Consider the following 19101-nt stretch of genomic DNA (forward strand, 5'->3'; position numbering starts at 1 on the left):
TCTGCTCATGCGCTCACCGGGCCTTCTGTATGGTCACGATACAGCCATAGTCATTTCACCACTAGCCCCAGCATAGGCTCGATTTCCGCCGCTCTCCCGGGTCTGGTCTTTCTCGTTCCTCCTCGAGAAGAGATTCTTTTCGGGGAGGAGCGCAGGCACCGGTTCCCGAATATCGGCTGGCAATCGAGCCTAGCCCTGGTAGTTATCGTCAAAATATAGCTTCCCTTCTAAAAGTGCCGCTTTGCCGTGATACTATACCGTCTTTATTTGGATTATCAACTCGTTGCAGTTTCATCTAATACGAATGTTTCTGTAGAAAGAAGATTCGGCAAGAAGTAGCCATAGGCCATTTATAAGATTCCCAATTGAAACTTCTGTTTGAAAAGGAATACTAACTTATTACACCTTTCGGTCAATTTACATATTCTGCATACTGTTCTCTATACATTCCTAACGTCTGACAATGAGAACTTGTCTCAAAATCAAAAGCTTCTTCAGTAGGCGATCATTTGCTATATTCTCGTGCCCTTAAAGACTTAAGTGTGATTCAGACGTGATATTGTGAGCGGAAATTAGATGCTGGTCAGATGAGCAAATAAAAGTTCTCTTCACAATGAGAGTTTTCAATTTTTTTGCGTCGTTTTGAAATTGAGGCCGTTTAGAAGTTGGAACATAACTATGGTTGGAACTATCAAACCTACTTAGTTTTACCTTGTGTCGTGTGATTCCTTGGGTTAAAACGTTTCTCACGAAAAGTTATAGCCGCGTCGTGCTAGCGATTTCTTGTCAATTTTTTTTTTGAAACTTTTTTTTTGCCCCCCAAAAACCCGGAAAGATATTCTACACAGTTAGTTTGCAATTCTTTAAAAGTTTACTCATATTTCAAGTGAAAATGATCGCATCTGGAGTTCTGATTTGAATTTATAATCTCCTCTATTTTTTTTAACGAATATGCCAAGGAAAGGAAACGTCTTATTCACAAATAAACACAACAGAAGCACATTTTATGAGGGGAAACAAAAGAAGAAAGGATATTTGATTGAGAAGCAGAACAAGTAACCAATACCTAATAATTAACGTTTCTCACTTCTACACAAAAGGCACATCGACCATATGGCAACTTGAGCATAGTCTTGTACCATACCGTTTAAGAATTACTGCGGACTAACTGAACAAGTGTTTTTTTTTTCTCTCAGAGCGACACAGATGGAGGTTAGGTTAGGTAAACGTTCAATGTAAAGCCGAAGTCTTTTTTAAGTGCTAAAAGGTTTTAATGGCTCTCAGTGGCTTTTGATTACACAGAGAACAGAAAGAATAAAACAGACAAAGTGATAATTAAGATCCCCAAATGTCTTCCTTTGCGTAATTAAAAAACAAAAGTTTTTCCTGAATTGAGCTAATTGACGGTTTTAAAAGGTTATTAGTATGTGTTGATGAGGACAACTTGAAAAGGAGTTCACTGGTCGTTAGCGGGAAGAGAGAGCTGTTCCAACGCGACAGAATAACGCCTTGGAGTGCGAGTGTTTTCATCGCTGGTAAAACGGGGAAAGACTGTTGCGAACAAAAGGAAAACTAATAATTAACCTCTAGTGAAATAAGTTCTGAAATGGAGAATGGGCCGGCTAGGCAAAAGTGCGTCACTGTTCACTTTGAAGAAACAGTTCGCCGAGCAGCCATAACGCTGAAAGAGCCCCACGACCACGAAAAAAGCGACGAAGAATTTAAAGACGGAACTGATGATTGCAGCAGTGAAGATGGGTGGGATACAGATTTAGAAACACCGTCCAAAGACGAACAGAGGGGTCGCAGAACGACAGATATAACAGGGAAGTCATCGTACTTACGAGCGTGTCGTAGGCTCGGAGTTCCACCTGTTTCTGTCGTACTTGACACGATTCATACTTCGGAGGTCGCTTTGCCGCATCACGGGTTAGGGCCCAAGGGTGGTAGGGCACTCGCAAGGGCGCTCGTTAAAAGCACCACCGTTGAGAAGCTCGACTTGCAAGAAAACAGCCTAGGCGAGGAAGGAGTGGATTACCTCGCCAGAATGTTACTCGAGAACTGTTACATCACATGGATGAATCTCTCTGGAAACGTCATTGGTTCGAAGGGAGCTCGAGCAATAGGGGGCGTCCTCAAGGAAAACCAATCTCTTCAATGGCTTGATCTGTCTTTTAACAACTTTGTTGACAAGGATGCGAAATCAATTGCTGAGGGTTTAAATAGCAGCACAACCCTTAGATTCCTTAACCTGAGTCAGAACTCATTTCGTGAGGCTGGCGGAGAGCTACTGGGTCCTGCTCTGGCGGAAAACAATAGCATCACCGAGTTGAATCTGAGCTGGAATCATTTGAGGCTGAAGGGGGCGATCGCGATCTGCAAAGGTATGGGGAAAAATAGCTCGATTAAAATCCTTGATCTGTCGTGGAACGGTTTCGCCGACGACGGAGCGGAAGCAATGGGACACGCGCTAAAAAATAATGACACGCTTCTTGAATTGGATCTGAGCCACAACCGCGTAAATGAAAGAGGGGCACTGGGACTGGCTAAGGGTTTGGAAATCAACCGAAGCCTTCAAGTGCTGAAGATTGGATTTAATCCTCTCGAAAACTCTGGTGCTTATACTTTTTTAAAAGCAATCAAAGGAAACCCGAATTCAGCCTTGGAAGTACTCCATCTGGACAACATCACTTTAAAGGCGAACTTTGAAATCCTTTTAGCAGAATTAATGAAAAGCAAACCTGCCTTACAAGTCACCCATGCTGTCTCTATCCATAACAGAAAAAGAGGCTCTGAAGCCAGTTACCAAGACAACCATGGCGATGACGTCGGAGGGCGAATGAAGCACGAACTGTTAACGGCGCTAAGGACATTCCTGTCGGAGAAAAGACTTCGTGCTTTGGACCTTTTCAACTGCTTGGATAAGGACAAGACACAAAGTGTGTCGCCGGATGAAATGTTTATTGGGCTGAAGAAACTCAACGTGCCGCTAAGTGACTTACAGTTGAAGAGACTGATCCACATACTCGACAAAGACGGAGACGGTGAGATCGACTATGGAGAGTTCGCAGCTGTCAACGTAAAATAATTAACAAATGGTAAACACCACAGCGTACACTATTGAGTGATGGATGCACGCGGGAGGTTGCTAAGCACGAAAGAAGCGTAAGAGTCGCTCGAGGCGATAGCCGAGAGCGACTCTAGCTTCTTGAGTGCTTAGCAAACCTCCCAAGTGCATCCATAACTCAATAGTGTACGCTGTGGTGTTTACCATTTGTTTTATGACATAACATTGATACATTGTAGCTAAAGAGTTCCCTTTTATTTAACAAATCTTACGTGACCAGAAAAAACAAGCGCGCGCGGAAAAATAGTCTTTGTATTAGCTCACGTCAGCAGCGTACACCCATGGGAAAATGGGGGACGCTAAATTGACCAATCAGAGCGCGCGCTTTACTTTGGTTATGTTATAATTCTATTTCTCCTGCTCAATGAGTGACGCACAGGTCTTTATTACTCTGGACCGAGATCGACAGGTTTAAGTTCATTTGCTCTGACGAAAGGCTAACGCTCGAAACAACAGCTTAAGATTCTTTTCAGCGACCAATTTACATTATCGCCTCAGTTGATAAAACTAAATTATCTTTTAGTACCCCCACCGATGCAGCGCCATAGTTTCGTTGGCAATTTATCCCCTTTTATTATTTGAGGTACCCCGGCTGGGCTCGGATCTCATCCAGGAGGTGTAGGAAACGCCCCATGCTCCTTCACTTCATAAAGATCGGGAGAAGATCGAGTTCGAGAATGATGGGCCACAACTCATGAAGAGCTCAACGCTCATAATCTAGCACAACATTACATACGACAGTAACATAACATAACATAACATTTATTCAGGAAGCTAGAACGCAAATGTAGAAAAATACATCCTGAAAAGGGAAAATCGTGAGGTTAGCCCTGTATAAAAACAATTTTCCTTACTAAAAACATACAACAGATAAGATTTAAAGGCTACAGATTCAATAAATATTCAATAAATATTCAAATAAATTTTAAGTAATCAAAGAAATAGCAGTTAAATAAACGATAACAGTGAGAGAACGTGTGTTCAGAGATGCAACTGGTCACCGACAGGTGCTCTCTGATCCATTACTTTGAAGTGGGTGCACGGGTGTAAAACTTCAGTAGGGGGGGGAAGAAAAGTTGAGTAGAGGATAAAAACCTAAACTTAAACAACAACGAAGAAAAAAAGTTTAAGTTGATATTACCAAATGCGGAGCCAAAGTCACAGTGTTTTGTGACCTCGACGTGATGTACGAGACACAGTGGAATCTCAAGTTGTAACAATCTCCTCAAATCCCCCCACCTCCCCCTCCCTCCCCCACCCCGAAGCTTCTAGTTTCTCCCTTTGCGCGGTCCATGTTAACGTGAAATGAAGACAAGACTTGAAAAGCTGAATTCCATGGTAATAATGATAAATACAAAAAGCAAAAGAAACCTGTCATCATAAAACCCAGGATCCCAAGTCTTGTCATTGTGAAACAAGGAAGCTTACAAGTTTCTTTCAGATTCTAGCAGAAACATTCGTGTAACTGGAGACTCTTCGATCACTTAGAAAGCGAGGTCCAGACCCACATGTCGGTTTGAACCTCAAGAACTGACCGCACGTTTGCGTGACTGTCACGGGACTCATTTTGAAAGTGCATTTCTTGTCCTTGCTTGGTCTCTCAAGGAATATGACTGGTATGGTTGTCATGGAAATGACACGAGAAATCATAGTATATTCACAGCTACATTTCGTGAAAAGAACAGTCGATCGACGGTGATTTAGAAAAGGACAGCAGAATCTAAATGGCTGTTTGGGCGTTTTAGGTGTCTTTGGCTGAAAGCTATAAAATTAAAGGTAGGATTAGTCTTCTCTTTAAGTCTCTACAGTTTTGTTTTGGTTAAATTCGCCAAAATTCAATTAAACATACATGGCGGTAAACTTAAGATCCCTTGATTTCAGTTTGTTTGAGAGAACTAGGATTATTTGCATAGCACATAACATTTTATCCTGATTCAAGTTTTCAGTATGTTCTCGTGGACTTTGCTAGCTTTTAGTTAACAATTCCGTGGATCATATTTTAATTTGAGCCGTAACAAAAGCTTTTCAATTTGTCTGACAAAAGATAAATTCCCTCACGCCGACTGGAACAATCGAGCACGTTACCCAGCTTTACCGAACTGTATCGAGCCCTGATAAATCTTGAACCGTTGAATCGATCATTGTTCAGCACAGAACTTTCTCGAGACCCCGAATGTACCAGAATAGGCCTAAATATGGGCTATAGAAGTAATCTCGAACTGAATGACCGCGAACGCTTTTGGAACGCTTCTAGTCAATATTCCACATTCGCATCTAGCTCCAATCATTTTAAGTGAACCATAGGCCAGGTTTCTCTTACTAGCAAAAAAATTATGCCTGAGTGAATAAAAAGATTCAAAATTCTATGTGGAAGAACTATGAAGTAAAACGACAAAATTGAAATGTTTCCGGGGTAAACAAATAGTTTTAATAAAATTCCGAAAATCGGATTATGTTGACTCGAATGTCGCTTTGATCGAAGACGATGTTCTAACGAGTCAATGGACTAGTTAATCTTGCATCCAACCGATCTGGAACAGAAAATGGATTAAAAGTAGATTGCATGTCAAGATTACTTTTGGTTTTCAAAGGAAATCGCTTCAATCTTGTAATAAGGAATTGTAGTTGGGAGCCTCGGTTAATTGGGCGGGCTTTGTTTGTGCATGTACATGAGGCAAAACATGGGTTTAGGAAGGAAAAAAATAACGAGCCTGGTGTTTTGTTACTGAAAACCGTTTAAATTCAAGTTGTTTTGTTTCTACGGGTGGTAGTTTGATCCAGTACATGTAAGTGTATCTGTTTTTGCTATAGCAAATTATTCAGCCAGGAAGATGACAGTTTTAACAGCTTTGATTTCACTAAGCTAACAAAGGGGCAAAAGCGATAATTACTTTCTCAAAATCCGCATAACAACTGAACTGTTTATTCCATTTCAGCATGACAATGCATGCTAGAAATGCCACAGTGAAGAAGGTTGACAAGACCTTACGAGCATTGAGCTCTGTCACTCTGTCAGTGAATCCGAATCATGGAAAACTCAAACCAGGCAGTGCTTCACCTGCAAGTGGCACTGATGAGAGTGACGATTCAGATGGATGGGAAACTGATTTAGAGTGTGAAGAGGTACTTGTCATCTCATGTTGTACTCTACCTATTTACATATCAATTGACACCTCTCTTTCCAAGGGGCCTGGTGAGCCTTGCATTTTAAGCGAAGTCTATCAAAACAAAAACTTGCAAAATAGAAATAAAAATAGTGGAACTATGTTTTTTCTTTTCCACCTTACTCCCAGAGTTTCACATTGCATGCTAGCCACTATCTTTTTTTCCCTGATTTTTTTGGACTTGAGCAACAGAGTTCACAGAAAGGGATGGATTGCTTGTTAAACACGAAGGCACGCTATAAAAGGAGAGGTGCCTTAGGTACCTCTGGATCAGTTGTCAATCAACTGTCGTGTGATGTAGAACTCAAAGAGTCAATTCAGCTTGAGCTATAGCTAATCCAAAGCAGTGAACAGCGGGCGCATTCCTCAAAATTGTTTTATGTTTTCGTCACAATACAAGAATTTTTGAGATTTGTATTTCCTTTCTCCAATGGAAACTGTCTTTATTTGTGGTGGTAAATTTGAAATCGAAGTAGGTGGTTCGCATGTTACATCATTGCCACCATGCTGGTGGAAGTAAACATCTCATTAGCTCCTTTTGTTCGTCTACCAGGCACCTAAGGGACCTCTCCTTTTATAGCATGCCTTCATGTTTAAGTTGACAATCTCACCCCATTTAGCTTTTCTCCTTCTGCTTTTCAATTGGTTCATATAAGATAACCATATGATTGGATAACCTTGTGAAAAATTTGCAATCAATGCACTCCAGCTCTGATGAGGAAGGGGGGTACTCACTTATTTGCTCTCTTATTTAGCCTAAACAGGCTTGTGTACCTAAACAGCGTCCGACTGCAGAGGTGTAGAAGAACTATGTTTTGTCCCCCTCACTCCTCACTCCCAGAGTTCCATGTGGCATGCTAGCCACTACCTAATTTTTCCCTGATTTATTTTTTTACTCATGAGACAGACCTCACCAAAAGTGAAGGACTGCTTGTGAAGTCTATTGTCTCACCCTTTTTAGCTTTTCTTTGCTGACATTTCAATTGGTACATCTAAGATAGCAAGTTAGCCGTATGATTGGATAACCTTGTTAAGAAATTTGCAATGAATGCAATCCAGCCCCAATGGGGGAGGGGCTGGTATTCAGCTATTTACTCCCTTATCTAACCTCAATAGGGGTGTGTATGATTGTGCAGAGTTTTGATAACAGCACACAATCTCACTATTCACCATTTTGAATGGAACATCTTTCTGGAAATAAGTCTCAGCATTTTCCTTTTGGTAGAACCTCCTGCTGTCTGCCTTACATTTTCATGTTTTAAGCTCTGAGAATTTGGTTTTAGATCAAGAACTGCCACATGGTTGAGTTTTTCTGTCTTCTTGTCACGTTTTTCGCTTTAAGAGAAATTATTTTCTGGCCACTCCTGGGAATCAAATTGTTAAAAAGAATATGAGTTTCAGCAATGCATAGTCTACATTTTCTACATCACGACCCGATACCCTCACAGTTTTGCAGCAGGTTGCACAAAGATGCAATCTTGCAGCTGTGCAACTCAAACTCATGCCTACACTCTTGTCTTTCAGCTAAAGCCACAGTATGATCCAACAGGGCGAACCCTATACCAGCGTGCGTGTCAGAAACTTGGCATTGTTCCTGCCTCCTTCTTTGTGCGGCACATGACAGAACCGACAGTTACCATGTCACACCATGGACTTGGTCCACTAGGCATCCGAGCAATGGCACTGGCTCTTTTATACAATACAAGAGTCACTAGTCTAAATATAAGGGACAATGGTATTGGAGAAGAGGGAGGTGAGATTGTGGCAAAACTGTTACGAGAAAACTACTTCATAGTGGAGTTAGATATGTCTGAAAATCAGCTTGGTAGAGGGGCAGTTGCAGAGATGGCAGAAACTCTAAAAGAGAACAACACACTAACCAAGCTTAGACTTGCAGGAAATAACCTTGATGATAAAGATGCTGAGGTTATGTGCCAGTCACTGCTGGTAAACAACACCCTTACCCACTTGGATCTGAGCTGTAATACATTCTCCAACAAAGCATGTGAGTTCTTTGCAAAAGTTCTTGATGAGAACATTACATTGTCAGATCTTGATCTTAGCTGGAATCACATACAAGTCAAAGGTGGCCTGGCTCTTGCCAAAGGACTAAGAGGAAATGTGAAGCTTAAAAGCCTGAACTTGGCATGGAATGGTTTATCAGATGATGCAGTGCGAGCAGTAGCAGGGGCTCTGCTTGAGAATGGTACACTGCAATTCTTGGATTTAAGTAACAATAGGATTTCAGACACAGGTGCTTTCAGCATTGCCAGATGTCTGGAGAGCAATTCTTCACTGGAAGTTTTGAGGCTGTCAAAAAATAACCTAAAAAACAAGGGAGCAAGTGCTCTTCTGAATTCTATTTTAAAAAATGGAGACAGTAGAATTCACAAGATTGATCTGACTGGTGCTTTCTTAAAGGAGGAATTTCATATTATTGCAGAAGAATTAAGAAAGTTGAGGCAAACTGAAGTCATTACAGATGAGACTCCAGAATTAAGACACAAACAAGAAGAACCTGATCCAGGAACACTTTTGCGTAACTACATAGCAAAAGAACATGTTCAAATTGTAGACTTGTTTCAAAAGTTGGATCGTGATGGGAGCATGCAAGTAAGTGTGAAGGAATTTGCAGAAGGACTGCGGAAATCACAGGTTGGGTTAACACAGTATGAGGTGGACAGAATCATTGATGTGCTTGATGCAGACAAAGATGGTGAAATTGACTACAGTGAATTTGTTTGTATACAAGCTGAATGGAAAAATGATGAGAAGGGAAAACGAAAAATTTCAAAACAACCTCATTAAAACATAACTGGACTTTTACAGTTGAACTGTCAAACAATAGGATCTCATGGATCATACCAAGTAATGTAGCTCACAAATGAAGGCAAATTAATGAACCCTTTACCTTCCAAGGTTTTGGTGCTTCTCCTCTCTGACTGCCATGCATTTCTTTGTTATCAGACCATCAAGATTTTGAAGTTTTATTATGGAAACACTCCCCCCCTCCCCCAGATGTCTGTTCTCATGATGTGTTTGCGAGAATTTGTATTATAACATAACCAATGTAAAGCGCGCGCTCTGATTGGTCAATTTAGCGTCCCCCATTCGCCATGGGTGTACGCTGCCGACATGAGCAAATGTAAAGACTATTTTTCCACGCGCACTTGTTTTTTCTGGTCACGTAGAATTTGTTAAATAAAGGGGAACTCTAGCTACAATATATCAATGTTATGTTATAAAACAAATGGTAAACACCATAGCGTACACTATTGAGTTATGGATGCACTTGGGAGGTTTGCTAAGCGCTCAAGAAGCTATAAAGAGTCGTTTTCGGCTATCGCCTCGAGCGACTCTTGTGCTTCTTTTTTGCTTAGCAACCTCCCGCATGCATCCATAACTCAATAGTGTATGCTGTGTTTACCAAAAAAATTTTTTGAAATGAAATGATAAGTTCTATGCTAAGAATAAATTTTAAGGATTTACAAAACTATTGGAAACCCTTATCCTCAGTATGTTTATTCTCCATCTTTGTCTCTATACATTTCTTTAGCTCCTGAACAAGAGAATTTGTTTGTAATATTCAGGGGTATCTTCAGTTGGTGATTATTTCCTTTATTCTTGTGACCTAATTATTTAAATGAGGCTAAATGAAATTTAGGCAAGGTTGAAATCAAGGCACAATTGTCAGCGAAGGACATGCTGCGGGGCGCCCCCTTTGCAATTGCAGGGTGACAAGGTTTTCAGGACGTTTTGAGATCGTCGCAGATCCTAACATGAGCCACCTCTTGTGCTCCCACCCTCCCTCCTCTATGGCGGGCCAAGAGCAGGTAAGTATAACACAATTCCACTGACTTGTCAGTGTGGCTGGTGCCAGGGGGTGGACCGACGTTGTGTTGCCATGGTAATCTGCCTACTGTGGGCAGTCAGCGCGACTGCCACAGTGCTACGGCACCTTCTTCCAACCTCATCAGTGCTGATGAGTTTAAATTCAGGGCAACAATGTAGGGAGGGTAGACTCTGGGTCAGATGGCCTGGGTTCAAGTCCTGGCTGGGGCATGACCTTGTGTCCTTAAGCAAGATGCTTCACTCACATTGCTTCATGTTCTCAGATAAGACATAAAGCCCTATGTCCCATCTCCTGCAGGGTTAGGGGTAGGATACATAAATTTCCCATGCACGAGATTACTGTGTAGTGGATGTCCTCCCCAGGGTAAGATGGGTGGGAAGGTGAGATTGCTGCATGGACTGAAGCGGCTGCCAGAGGCGCCTGATAAAAATGCTGACGTCCGATCTCAACCTTATGATAATTGTAAACTTGCATGTATGTCTGCAAGTGTTTAGCTTGATCTATCTATATATCTATCTAATGAGGTATTAGATGTCTGGTACTCTCAAGGGCTAAAGTTAATTGAAGAAGAGCACTTGACTGTGTTCATTTTTTAACAGTATCTGTCCAAATAGAGATTGTGACGACGTGAACTATTGCAAAGATTTGGTGTACTTTATTCCATTAAATCGATAATTTCTCTGAGAACAAATGACAACAGTTTTTACAATAATTTTTTTGATGCTCCCCAAACTTGCAAACAAAACTGATAAGCAATGTAAATTTTAATGTTGGCTATAATTATGTAAAAAGAAATGATGCAAGTGTGGTGCATTGCACCACTGACAAGAAATGTCAGTAATGACTTTTAATAAATTATGTTCAAATTGTGTTTGTTAATGATCTTTAAGAGTAGGGATTTTTCTGCATAATCCAGTTGACTGTTTCTTCCAGAAGTGCCAACTTGTAATGCCTGAAACAAAGTAATAAGAATAATACCTTAAGTAAAGAAAACACTAGTTTAAAACTTAACAGTTTTACACATGTGTGAGAAAATATTGTTTTGGGTAACACCATGATAATCCCACAGCCACAAAGAGAAAGACAGCAACACAGATGCTAGCTGCTAGCTAGAGTGTTTTTTTACAAATTTGAATATTCTTTACAATAACAAAATGTTAGATTTTTACAGCTGCAAATGTGTCACTTAGAGAAATTTTGAAGAAAATAATTTTAAGTGAACAATCAGGAGATTTCATTTTGAAAAGGTCTAGACTAAAGGCAGACTAAAACAGAGGCTGCAACTCAATGACTATTAGGGCCAGTTATCTACAAAATGTCTAACCCAAACCGTGCCTTAATACAAGCAGTGGGCCTCAGAAATTCTCTATGAGAGGGTTGATTTAATGAAGTAAATGTCCTTCCTTTTTAAGCTTTTAGCCCTCTTGACACTGTTTACAAAAATAAATGTTCAGATAAAGGTTCGGCTAAATTGAAGATGGCTGAGAATGCGGTTTTGCTAAACAACTGGTAAACTTTGTTTAGATAACTGGCCCTTTGTGTTTAACAAGGACTGATAAAACAGTTCCACAACAGTTTTGAACAAGTAACTCGAAATACTGTATTTCCTTAAATAAACTCTCAGGTGCTTATTTAAATTTCAGCCAAAAGGAGGGGTGGTTAATGGAGGAAATCACTTATTTAGAAACTCTTCCCCTGTGCTGATTCTCCTGTAATTGAAGCTTTAAAAGTAAAAAATAAGGTGGCAATTGAAAGAGGTTTTCCTTGTATCCCTACTATTTAAGATGACAGGGAGTGGGGCTTAGTCAAGAGGGGCGCTTCACCAATATCGTGGCCTAGGGGGTGGGCGCTTATTTGAAAAAATATGGTGTGTCAATCACAAAAGAATTAAGTTGTGGAACCTCCATTTATGAAAAACCTTTGAGACCAGGAAAAGTGTCTGCAGAGTAGAGGTGTCTGGCCTTCAGTGAAGGTAATTGATACAAGGAGTTCTGATTAAAGAATAATTTTTTCATTCCCTTGGAATAAAGGTGAAAGAAAAGAAAAGAGCTTATCCTGTAGTGTTTAAAACTTACCTAGCCACATTTCTAAAAGTCTTCAGCTTGTTGAAGAACTCATCAAGAGACAGGGTGTAGGAAAAGTTGCCTGCACATTTGCAGTATCTTGACATATTTGTGGCATTTACCTGCAATGGCCATTTGATCAACATGTTGAAAACAAAGATACATGTACTAAAGTTCAAAACATTGTCTGTAGCTTTGACAAGAGCATAAAAAATCAAAGCTGTGCTTTAACCAGGGGTTTCAATGAAAGCCAGTTACCAGGCCTCCTGGTGGTCTACTGCTGTCTACAAGACCCCTCATCACTCTCTTTAAAAAAAGTGCAATATAAGTATTAAATATATCTTATTAACCAAGAGCAAGGGCTGTACTGGGAGGAGAATATTGGCCTGAGGTCTTGACAGTACGGACTGAGCGCAGCGAGGTCCGTACAAAAAAGACCGAGGGCCGTTATTCTTCCAGTACGGTCCCAAACAAGCTTGGTTAATAAGAGATTTATTATACGACTGAAGTTCAAAGGGACACAAGTGTGGTATCATTCGGGACAGTGCCCGGTCCAATACTTAGAGAATATTGACCGGAAATAGAGCATTTTGATTGTCTGATTTTAGTTATTGGCCCTCTGACTGCCCGAGTCATGTAATAAATATTATTATTATTATTATTATTATTATTATTATTATTATCTCTGTTTAGACGCCACTCAGACAAGCTCTCACGTTTGGGTTTTGCCTTACAGCTGTCTATTACTCCATAATGGCTGCCACTTATGGAAAAAGTGGCTGCTTTAACCCCATACTGTGTGCAATGATAACTAAAAATTTTGAAATGGTGAGAGAAGGATATATTCCTCAGATATTCCTAAATGTTTCTTGTAAATTTTCTTGTTTTCCTTAGAACTAGTATTTCAAAAATGTAAATTTCTTTTTTCGTCAATGTTTTTTGTGAAATAATTCTGTTTAGAAGGAATTTCTTTCTGGAATGGTCTTTTACAAAGGAATTTGCCTCAGAGAGATCCAAATTCATATATCCTCACTAGAGCTAGATTTTCATCTCCACTTTTTGCATCAGAAATTGGTAATTAATTGCTTTGCTACTCGGTAAGTTAACTTAATCTGCCAGGAGTAGACTCCACTGTTGTGTATGAAAAATATTTCCGAGTAACTGCATTATTATTAAATTTTTTCATCATTATTAATAAACCCTCTCACTCACTCTCAAGATCTCAATAGTAATTCTCCTTGACTGTCTGGCATACAATTCTTATGGGCTTTAGCCCATTCGCTCCGACGGAGGGCTAACGCTTGAAACATCAGCTTTTATAATCGTAGCAGTGGGCAATTTACCATTTCAACTTTGTTGATATATTCAAATTATTTTGTTACCCCCACTGACGCAGTCCCAAACAGCTTCTTTAGAAACTATCAGCCTTTATACAATTCTTATGATGTTACTTTGAAGAATTTAGTATTTGATCAACTGCTTGTCCCCTGATTGATATTTTTCTTGATTCTCATCACTATTCTGCTTAAACTTGTATTGATATTGTAAGGAGAAATTCTGTCTTGGTCACACCTATGGGAGTTAAAGGGTTAACAGTATACTCCCATTGTTCACTCCTGTTTGAGAACAGATTTTTCCAAAAACTTACTCCGAGGCATTTAACACATTTCAGATCCTGAAGAACAAATGCCATGGACTGCTTTTGCACCATGTCAATTAACTGGCTCTCAATGAAATCCATATCATATTCACTGCCACACTCTAAATTTGCGCATCTGCAACATGCACTGCAAAAGGTAAAGAAGGAAAAAATAAATACAATTTGTGGGATAAGAGTTGATGATAGCGTGACAGAGTCACTTAGGCTTATTTTTTACTTAAAACATGTTTGTTCTGTTTATTTTATTTTCTGGAATTTTAGTGACTTGTCAGTAATGTGTTAATTGTGTTAGTAATGGGTTAACCGTATTAGTAATGTGTTAATTGTATTATTCCCTTTACCTGCCCTTGTCCTGTTGTGTAAGAGTAAACACCGATTTTCCTTATGTAATTCCTATTTAATTGACCGCTCCTAGCCCATGTTTGGTTTTAAGTTATTCTTACCTTTTCCTGTATTTTACTATAAGTTACAACCGTTTGCTCGGTAAGTTCAGTTGATTTGTTGCCTTCCTGAGAGTGCCCTTAAAGCGGATTCTGAGCTATACTAGCTTTTGGTATGTTTCAGTATTTTATGTTTGTTTGAGCCCTAAGCTTAGCATGTAGTTGTTTCCATTTGTATTTTTGTAGCGATTTTCGGGTTAGAATTTGCTTAGTTTAGCCACATATTCCTTTTATCTTACTACTGTATTTTATTTGTTTACTTTGACCTTTGTCACACAGCATGTAATTTCTCTGCTATGATAAACTGCAATTGTTTTCATATTAGCAGCTGTAATATTTTGCTTACCTGCTTCCAATTCCTTGTTGCTATGATTGCTGTGTTTTCAGTACCAAATTATGGGTTCATTACACTAGTAATTTCATTTTCCCCTTTCACTGTTTTATACTGTACTAGCTCAAGTTGTAATATTAAGCCTAGCTCGTAGTCTTTGTTGAATTCATGCCTCGTGTAGCAATCACTATTTTTGATAGTTTCTGGCACACAATTTCCTGTTTTCAAGTACTTTGTTTGTTTCCTTTCTTTTACTGAATTATTTCTGTCTGTAGGTTATCCTTTAGTGTTAAGTACTTTCCCCTAATCCATTTTAATCTTGTTACATCATTTAGCTCATTGGAGCTTTGTTTTCTTATTTAATGTTTAGTGTCACTCGTTCCCGTTTTTTTGTACCGTTGCATTTATTTGCTGTTTAATAAACTTGTCAATCTTCCCTCGGATCTTTTGTTCTTACATCGACTGTTTTGGCCGTCTTACAATAGGTTGGCAAAACATTTGCTAAGCTACTTACGGATTGTTTCCCTCTGCTGCGGTTATGAAGGGATCACGGCAGAGGTCCAGATCACGGCAAGAGTTACAGGACAAGCAAATAACCTATCGGGGAAAATATCCAACATTAAATCATGGTGTCAAAGACGATGTTCGTAATGTTATGCAGAAGAGGCCAGTGTACCTCTGGAAGAACCAGTGACGAACAAGGATCTCTAAATGTTGCCTCAGAAGAAAATTCTCCAACAGCAAGGAGCCTCAGCAGGTCTCGTCTGTAGTAGAAAATAAGAGCACACAATTGACACCTCATCAACTAATTTCAGTTGCCTTAAGTTTCACCCTTTACACCCTAACATAAACATATGCATATTCTCTATACTATTTTCTATACATTTCCCAAGGTGTTGACAAGGAGAATTTGTTCAACAATCAGCTTCTTGAGTTGGTGATCTGTTCCTTTATTCTCATGACTTTAACGTGTGACTCAGGGGTGATTTTGTAAGGAGAATTTAGATGCAAGACTCTCTCAGTCTGAATAATTTGAATATAAATATCAACAAAGTTGAAATGGTAAATTGGCCACTGTTACGGTTATAAAAGCTGACGTTTCAAGCGTTAGCCCTTCGTTCGTCGCTCTGAGGGAAGTTCATACCTCAGCTTGTTCACTTGATGCTGAGTGTTAGAATCTAGGGACAACACCTAAAGACAAAACGAAAAATTCAATTCTGATGAAAAAAAGAGGGGAAAAAAGCCTGACCCAGGGGTTTCATTAATGTTTTCAGCAGGAGGGTGACTGGTTTTCACAGGCGGCTAAAACTTTTTTAACTAAACTTCTTTGTAAGATAAACCATCTTCCAGATTGTTAAACCAGGTGGGCAAAACTGTCCTTACAACCGGTCAATTTGGCCGGTGCCCAGGCCCTTAATGAAACCCCTGCTGACCAGAAGCAATTATATAAACATGCAGTGGAACACAGGGAAGCCCAATGGTTAGTGAGCTGGACTCTGTGTTCGAGACGTGACTGGGATGCTGCTTCGTCTTCTCGGATAAGACGTAAAGCCGGAGGTACTGTCTCTTGCATCTGTCAATTAGTTACTTTGGTTAGGCAGGGGACGTTAAAGAACCCACATCACGAGATTACTGTGAGGTGGTCTGACCTGTTTACTGGGAATTGGGGGAAGGGGGCATCTGTAAAATTTCTCCTTTGTTGATTGTAAACGGCCACTGGCAGTCTGGAAAGTTCCCCGCACAATGTTGTAAAACCCATTAGATCATTACATGGTAAATGCGCTATAGAAATTGATAGAATTATTATTATTATTATTATTATTATTATTATTATTATTATTATTATTATAATAATTATTATGTGTTGTGTTCTTGGGCAAGATACTTTACTCTCACAGTGCCTCTCCCCACCCCAGAGTGTAAATGGGTTGTGCCTCTCCCCACCCCAGAGTGTAAATGGGTACTGCTGAATTGTCAGGGAACCCTGATGAAATGCTGGGGATAAGTTTGTGATAGACTAGCATCCCATCCAGGGAGGAGTGGTGATACTCCTAGCAGGGCTCTTGCACTTTTTCAGGAACCCAATTCAATGTCTTTAAAGGAATTTTTAGGCCATTTTCAAGGACCTTGGCTCTCAAATTCAAGGACCTTTTGCATTAAACAGGATCACATGCTAGGTTATTTTCACGGTTATTTTCAGTGCACCAATCAGGTACAAAATAAATAAAAATCACAAGTCAACATCATAATCAGGTGTGGGATTTGAAAGGAAAATTTGCTTTTGTTATTTATGCTGGAAACTTACACTTTCAACACAGAAAACAAAAGAAAACTTCAACTTTGATTCCTCTGCACTTATTTTCAAGAACTTTTCAGAAATTTTCAAAGACCCGAGTCTTAATTCAAGGGTTTTCAAGTCCTTGAAAACAAAAAATTAAATTCAAGGACTTTCAAGGAGTGTGGGAACCCTGTCCTAGACTCTTCATGCAAAAGAAACCTGGATAAACTCCAGCTGGCTAGGCCACTTGTTTGATAAAGTGATTGGGATAAATGAAGCAGCAGATCTTAATTACCTTGCAGATGAACTTCACAAACTCCAAAGCAGGATTGTTCAGTGGAAGATGGGATCCAGGCAAAAGAGGAAATTCTGCACTAGGATCTGTATTTGAAGATCTATCACCAGATAATGCATGTTGTATCTTCTGTGTCACACTGAAATAGATGGATATTTATAGACACTGCTGTTAGTAATAATTACAGAATAACCCTTCAAAAAGTTCCAAGATGGAGATCGAAACAGACTTTTTTTTTTTAAACAGAGTCAAGGTGTCGAGGCCTTGGTAACAAACCTGCCTTACCCTCCCTCCCCTTCTTCAGAAATATGTCCATTATAAGTTCATTGTAAAGGGGTGGCAGCCTTGGTAGAAGCAATTCAGGATCACTGTGTGTCTCTCAAATAAGGAGACAAATATTCTACTATTTCTTTAAATGATAGGAGGTCATTGTGAAATGAGTTTCCCATCAATTAACGATCCTTAAGCAGGATAAAGCAATATAATTAGTAGCTCATAAGTCATATAAATTAAAAGGTTTACTACCAAGAACCTTGCCAGAAGGATGCTTACTTGAAGAGAGTTTGAGTGAGTTCACCAGAGATCCTCTCCTGGGCAAATGTTACAAGACTAGGTGTGGCTGATGTGTCTGCAACTTTCTGTTGGAGAACAGTCAAATAAAAGACAGTGAGGTTTTCCTCATTTTCCTTTTTTGTTTGTTTGTTTTTTTTCCAAAAGATTGCACTGAACTAAGATGGTTGAGAGCTAAACCTGTGACTGAGAGCTTGTTCTTTTCTTAATTGGAGTACTGCCAGGTTCAATGCGCCTTCTTTCTTCCAAGGAATGGGTGTACACTGCATGAATATGACTAGCAATGATAATCTAGAAGGAAATAGAAAAAATTCTGCTCAGATACATTGCAAAGAACACTAAATGGTGTATGTTCTTTGTGGTTTGCTTGTGATTATCTGTTGTCAGGTTTGCTTATGCCTTACACCATATATTTGTTCTAAATTGGACATTTCATTAAACAATCAGCATTTAGAATTTGGCAGCTTCCATTTGGCACCTCAAATCACTATCATACTGACCCACATTCTAGGTGGATAACCAGGGCTCGAAATTAACGGTAACACGTTAACCAAAGGTTAGTAATTTTCAATGTCTGGTTACTAAAAATGTGTCCAACTAACCCGACATGGTTAGTAAAATTAATTTTCTAACATATTTAAACATTGGTGGACTTTGAAACAATGAGCAGTTAGACCCGACTCTCAGAGGAATACTTAGAATACTCAAGTTGTTAAATCAATTTAAACTTATTTTAGAGAATGTGCTGTAGATGTACTGTTCTTGACTAATCATGGTAAAAGAGAGGGAAATAAAATAAGTGCATAATTGTCAACATTTTTAAGGTCACCATGCAATTTCAGCTACTCTTTAATTTAATTTGTGCTGGTTGTTATCATCAAAATGTTGAATATTTGAGATATTGTAACTTGTGAACTTGGATACCAAACTTAATAATTTGGTTAGTAAAAAAGATGTCTACTAACCTGAAGGGTTAGTGCTCCAAAAATTAAATTTGAGCCCTCATAATTGTAATAAATTCTAGATAATGCGCACCCCCCCTTCCCCTGAGATCAGCTGTGGCTTTCTTACTGTAATTAGTATTCTGAAAAAGCCTTGTTTGCATCACCCGTCAGTTATGTCATAGTGGTGCACCCCTTCCTAAGAAATGTCCTGGATCCCCCCATCTGATTTGCATGGCAACAACATAAACCCACACCCCACAACCATGGTAAAACAAAGCTCCATGTTTATAAAATTGGGTTATTTCTGATAGTGTCACTGCCTATAGCATCCTCACTCACTGCTCAGTGGCAAGTACTTAGTAACTCATTATCCCTG

At 39.5% G+C, this 19101-nt stretch overlaps 3 protein-coding genes across 4 annotated transcripts in view; 2 read left to right on the forward strand and 1 right to left on the reverse strand.

The window, feature by feature from the left end:
* The first annotated feature begins 1351 nt into the window (after positions 1 to 1351).
* On the forward strand, positions 1352 to 4155 carry LOC111336005 (uncharacterized). The gene has a single exon (XM_088728815.1). The coding sequence runs from the start codon at positions 1607 to 1609 to the stop codon at positions 3086 to 3088; it is 1482 nt and encodes a 493-aa protein (XP_088584941.1). The 5' UTR covers positions 1352 to 1606; the 3' UTR covers positions 3089 to 4155.
* A 607-nt stretch (positions 4156 to 4762) lies between these two features.
* LOC111336212 (uncharacterized) lies at positions 4763 to 9125 on the forward strand. Its single transcript, XM_022942269.2, has 3 exons — positions 4763 to 4903; positions 6064 to 6250; positions 7816 to 9125. The coding sequence occupies exons 2-3, from the start codon at positions 6065 to 6067 to the stop codon at positions 9097 to 9099; spliced, it is 1470 nt and encodes a 489-aa protein (XP_022798004.1). The 5' UTR covers positions 4763 to 4903; position 6064; the 3' UTR covers positions 9100 to 9125.
* A 1652-nt stretch (positions 9126 to 10777) lies between these two features.
* LOC111336012 (DNA polymerase epsilon catalytic subunit A) overlaps positions 10778 to 19101 on the reverse strand; it is a 59032-nt gene continuing 50708 nt past the window's right edge. Inside the window, exons 58-66 of one of the 2 annotated variants that reach the window (XM_088727137.1) lie at positions 17962 to 18072; positions 17764 to 17849; positions 17212 to 17350; positions 15783 to 15829; positions 15315 to 15402; positions 15153 to 15235; positions 13856 to 13994; positions 12220 to 12329; positions 10778 to 11096 (exon numbers count right to left, since the gene is read on the reverse strand). In XM_088727137.1, coding sequence (XP_088583263.1) covers positions 11030 to 11096; positions 12220 to 12329; positions 13856 to 13994; positions 15153 to 15235; positions 15315 to 15402; positions 15783 to 15829; positions 17212 to 17350; positions 17764 to 17849; positions 17962 to 18072 — 870 coding nt within the window. In that variant the 3' untranslated portion in view covers positions 10778 to 11029. The remainder of the gene's footprint in view (positions 11097 to 12219; positions 12330 to 13855; positions 13995 to 15152; positions 15236 to 15314; positions 15403 to 15782; positions 15830 to 17211; positions 17351 to 17763; positions 17850 to 17961; positions 18073 to 19101) is intronic. The other variant, XM_088727138.1, reaches the window with a different exon arrangement.

The sequence above is a fragment of the Stylophora pistillata genome, chromosome 7, assembly GCF_964205215.1.
Source record: "Stylophora pistillata chromosome 7, jaStyPist1.2, whole genome shotgun sequence".
In the NCBI taxonomy this organism is placed as follows: domain Eukaryota; kingdom Metazoa; phylum Cnidaria; class Anthozoa; order Scleractinia; family Pocilloporidae; genus Stylophora; species Stylophora pistillata.

What these genes read in the sequence shown, in the direction of transcription:
- LOC111336005 (XM_088728815.1), top strand. Translation starts at nt 1,607, where the DNA reads ATGGAGAATGGGCCGGCTAGGCAAAAGTGCGTCACTGTTCACTTTGAA.
- LOC111336212 (XM_022942269.2), top strand. Translation starts at nt 6,065, where the DNA reads ATGACAATGCATGCTAGAAATGCCACAGTGAAGAAGGTTGACAAGACC. An exon ending in CTGATTTAGAGTGTGAAGAG is followed by an intron (nt 6,251 to 7,815) that starts GTACTTGTCATC and finishes CTTGTCTTTCAG; the next exon opens with CTAAAGCCACAGTATGATCC.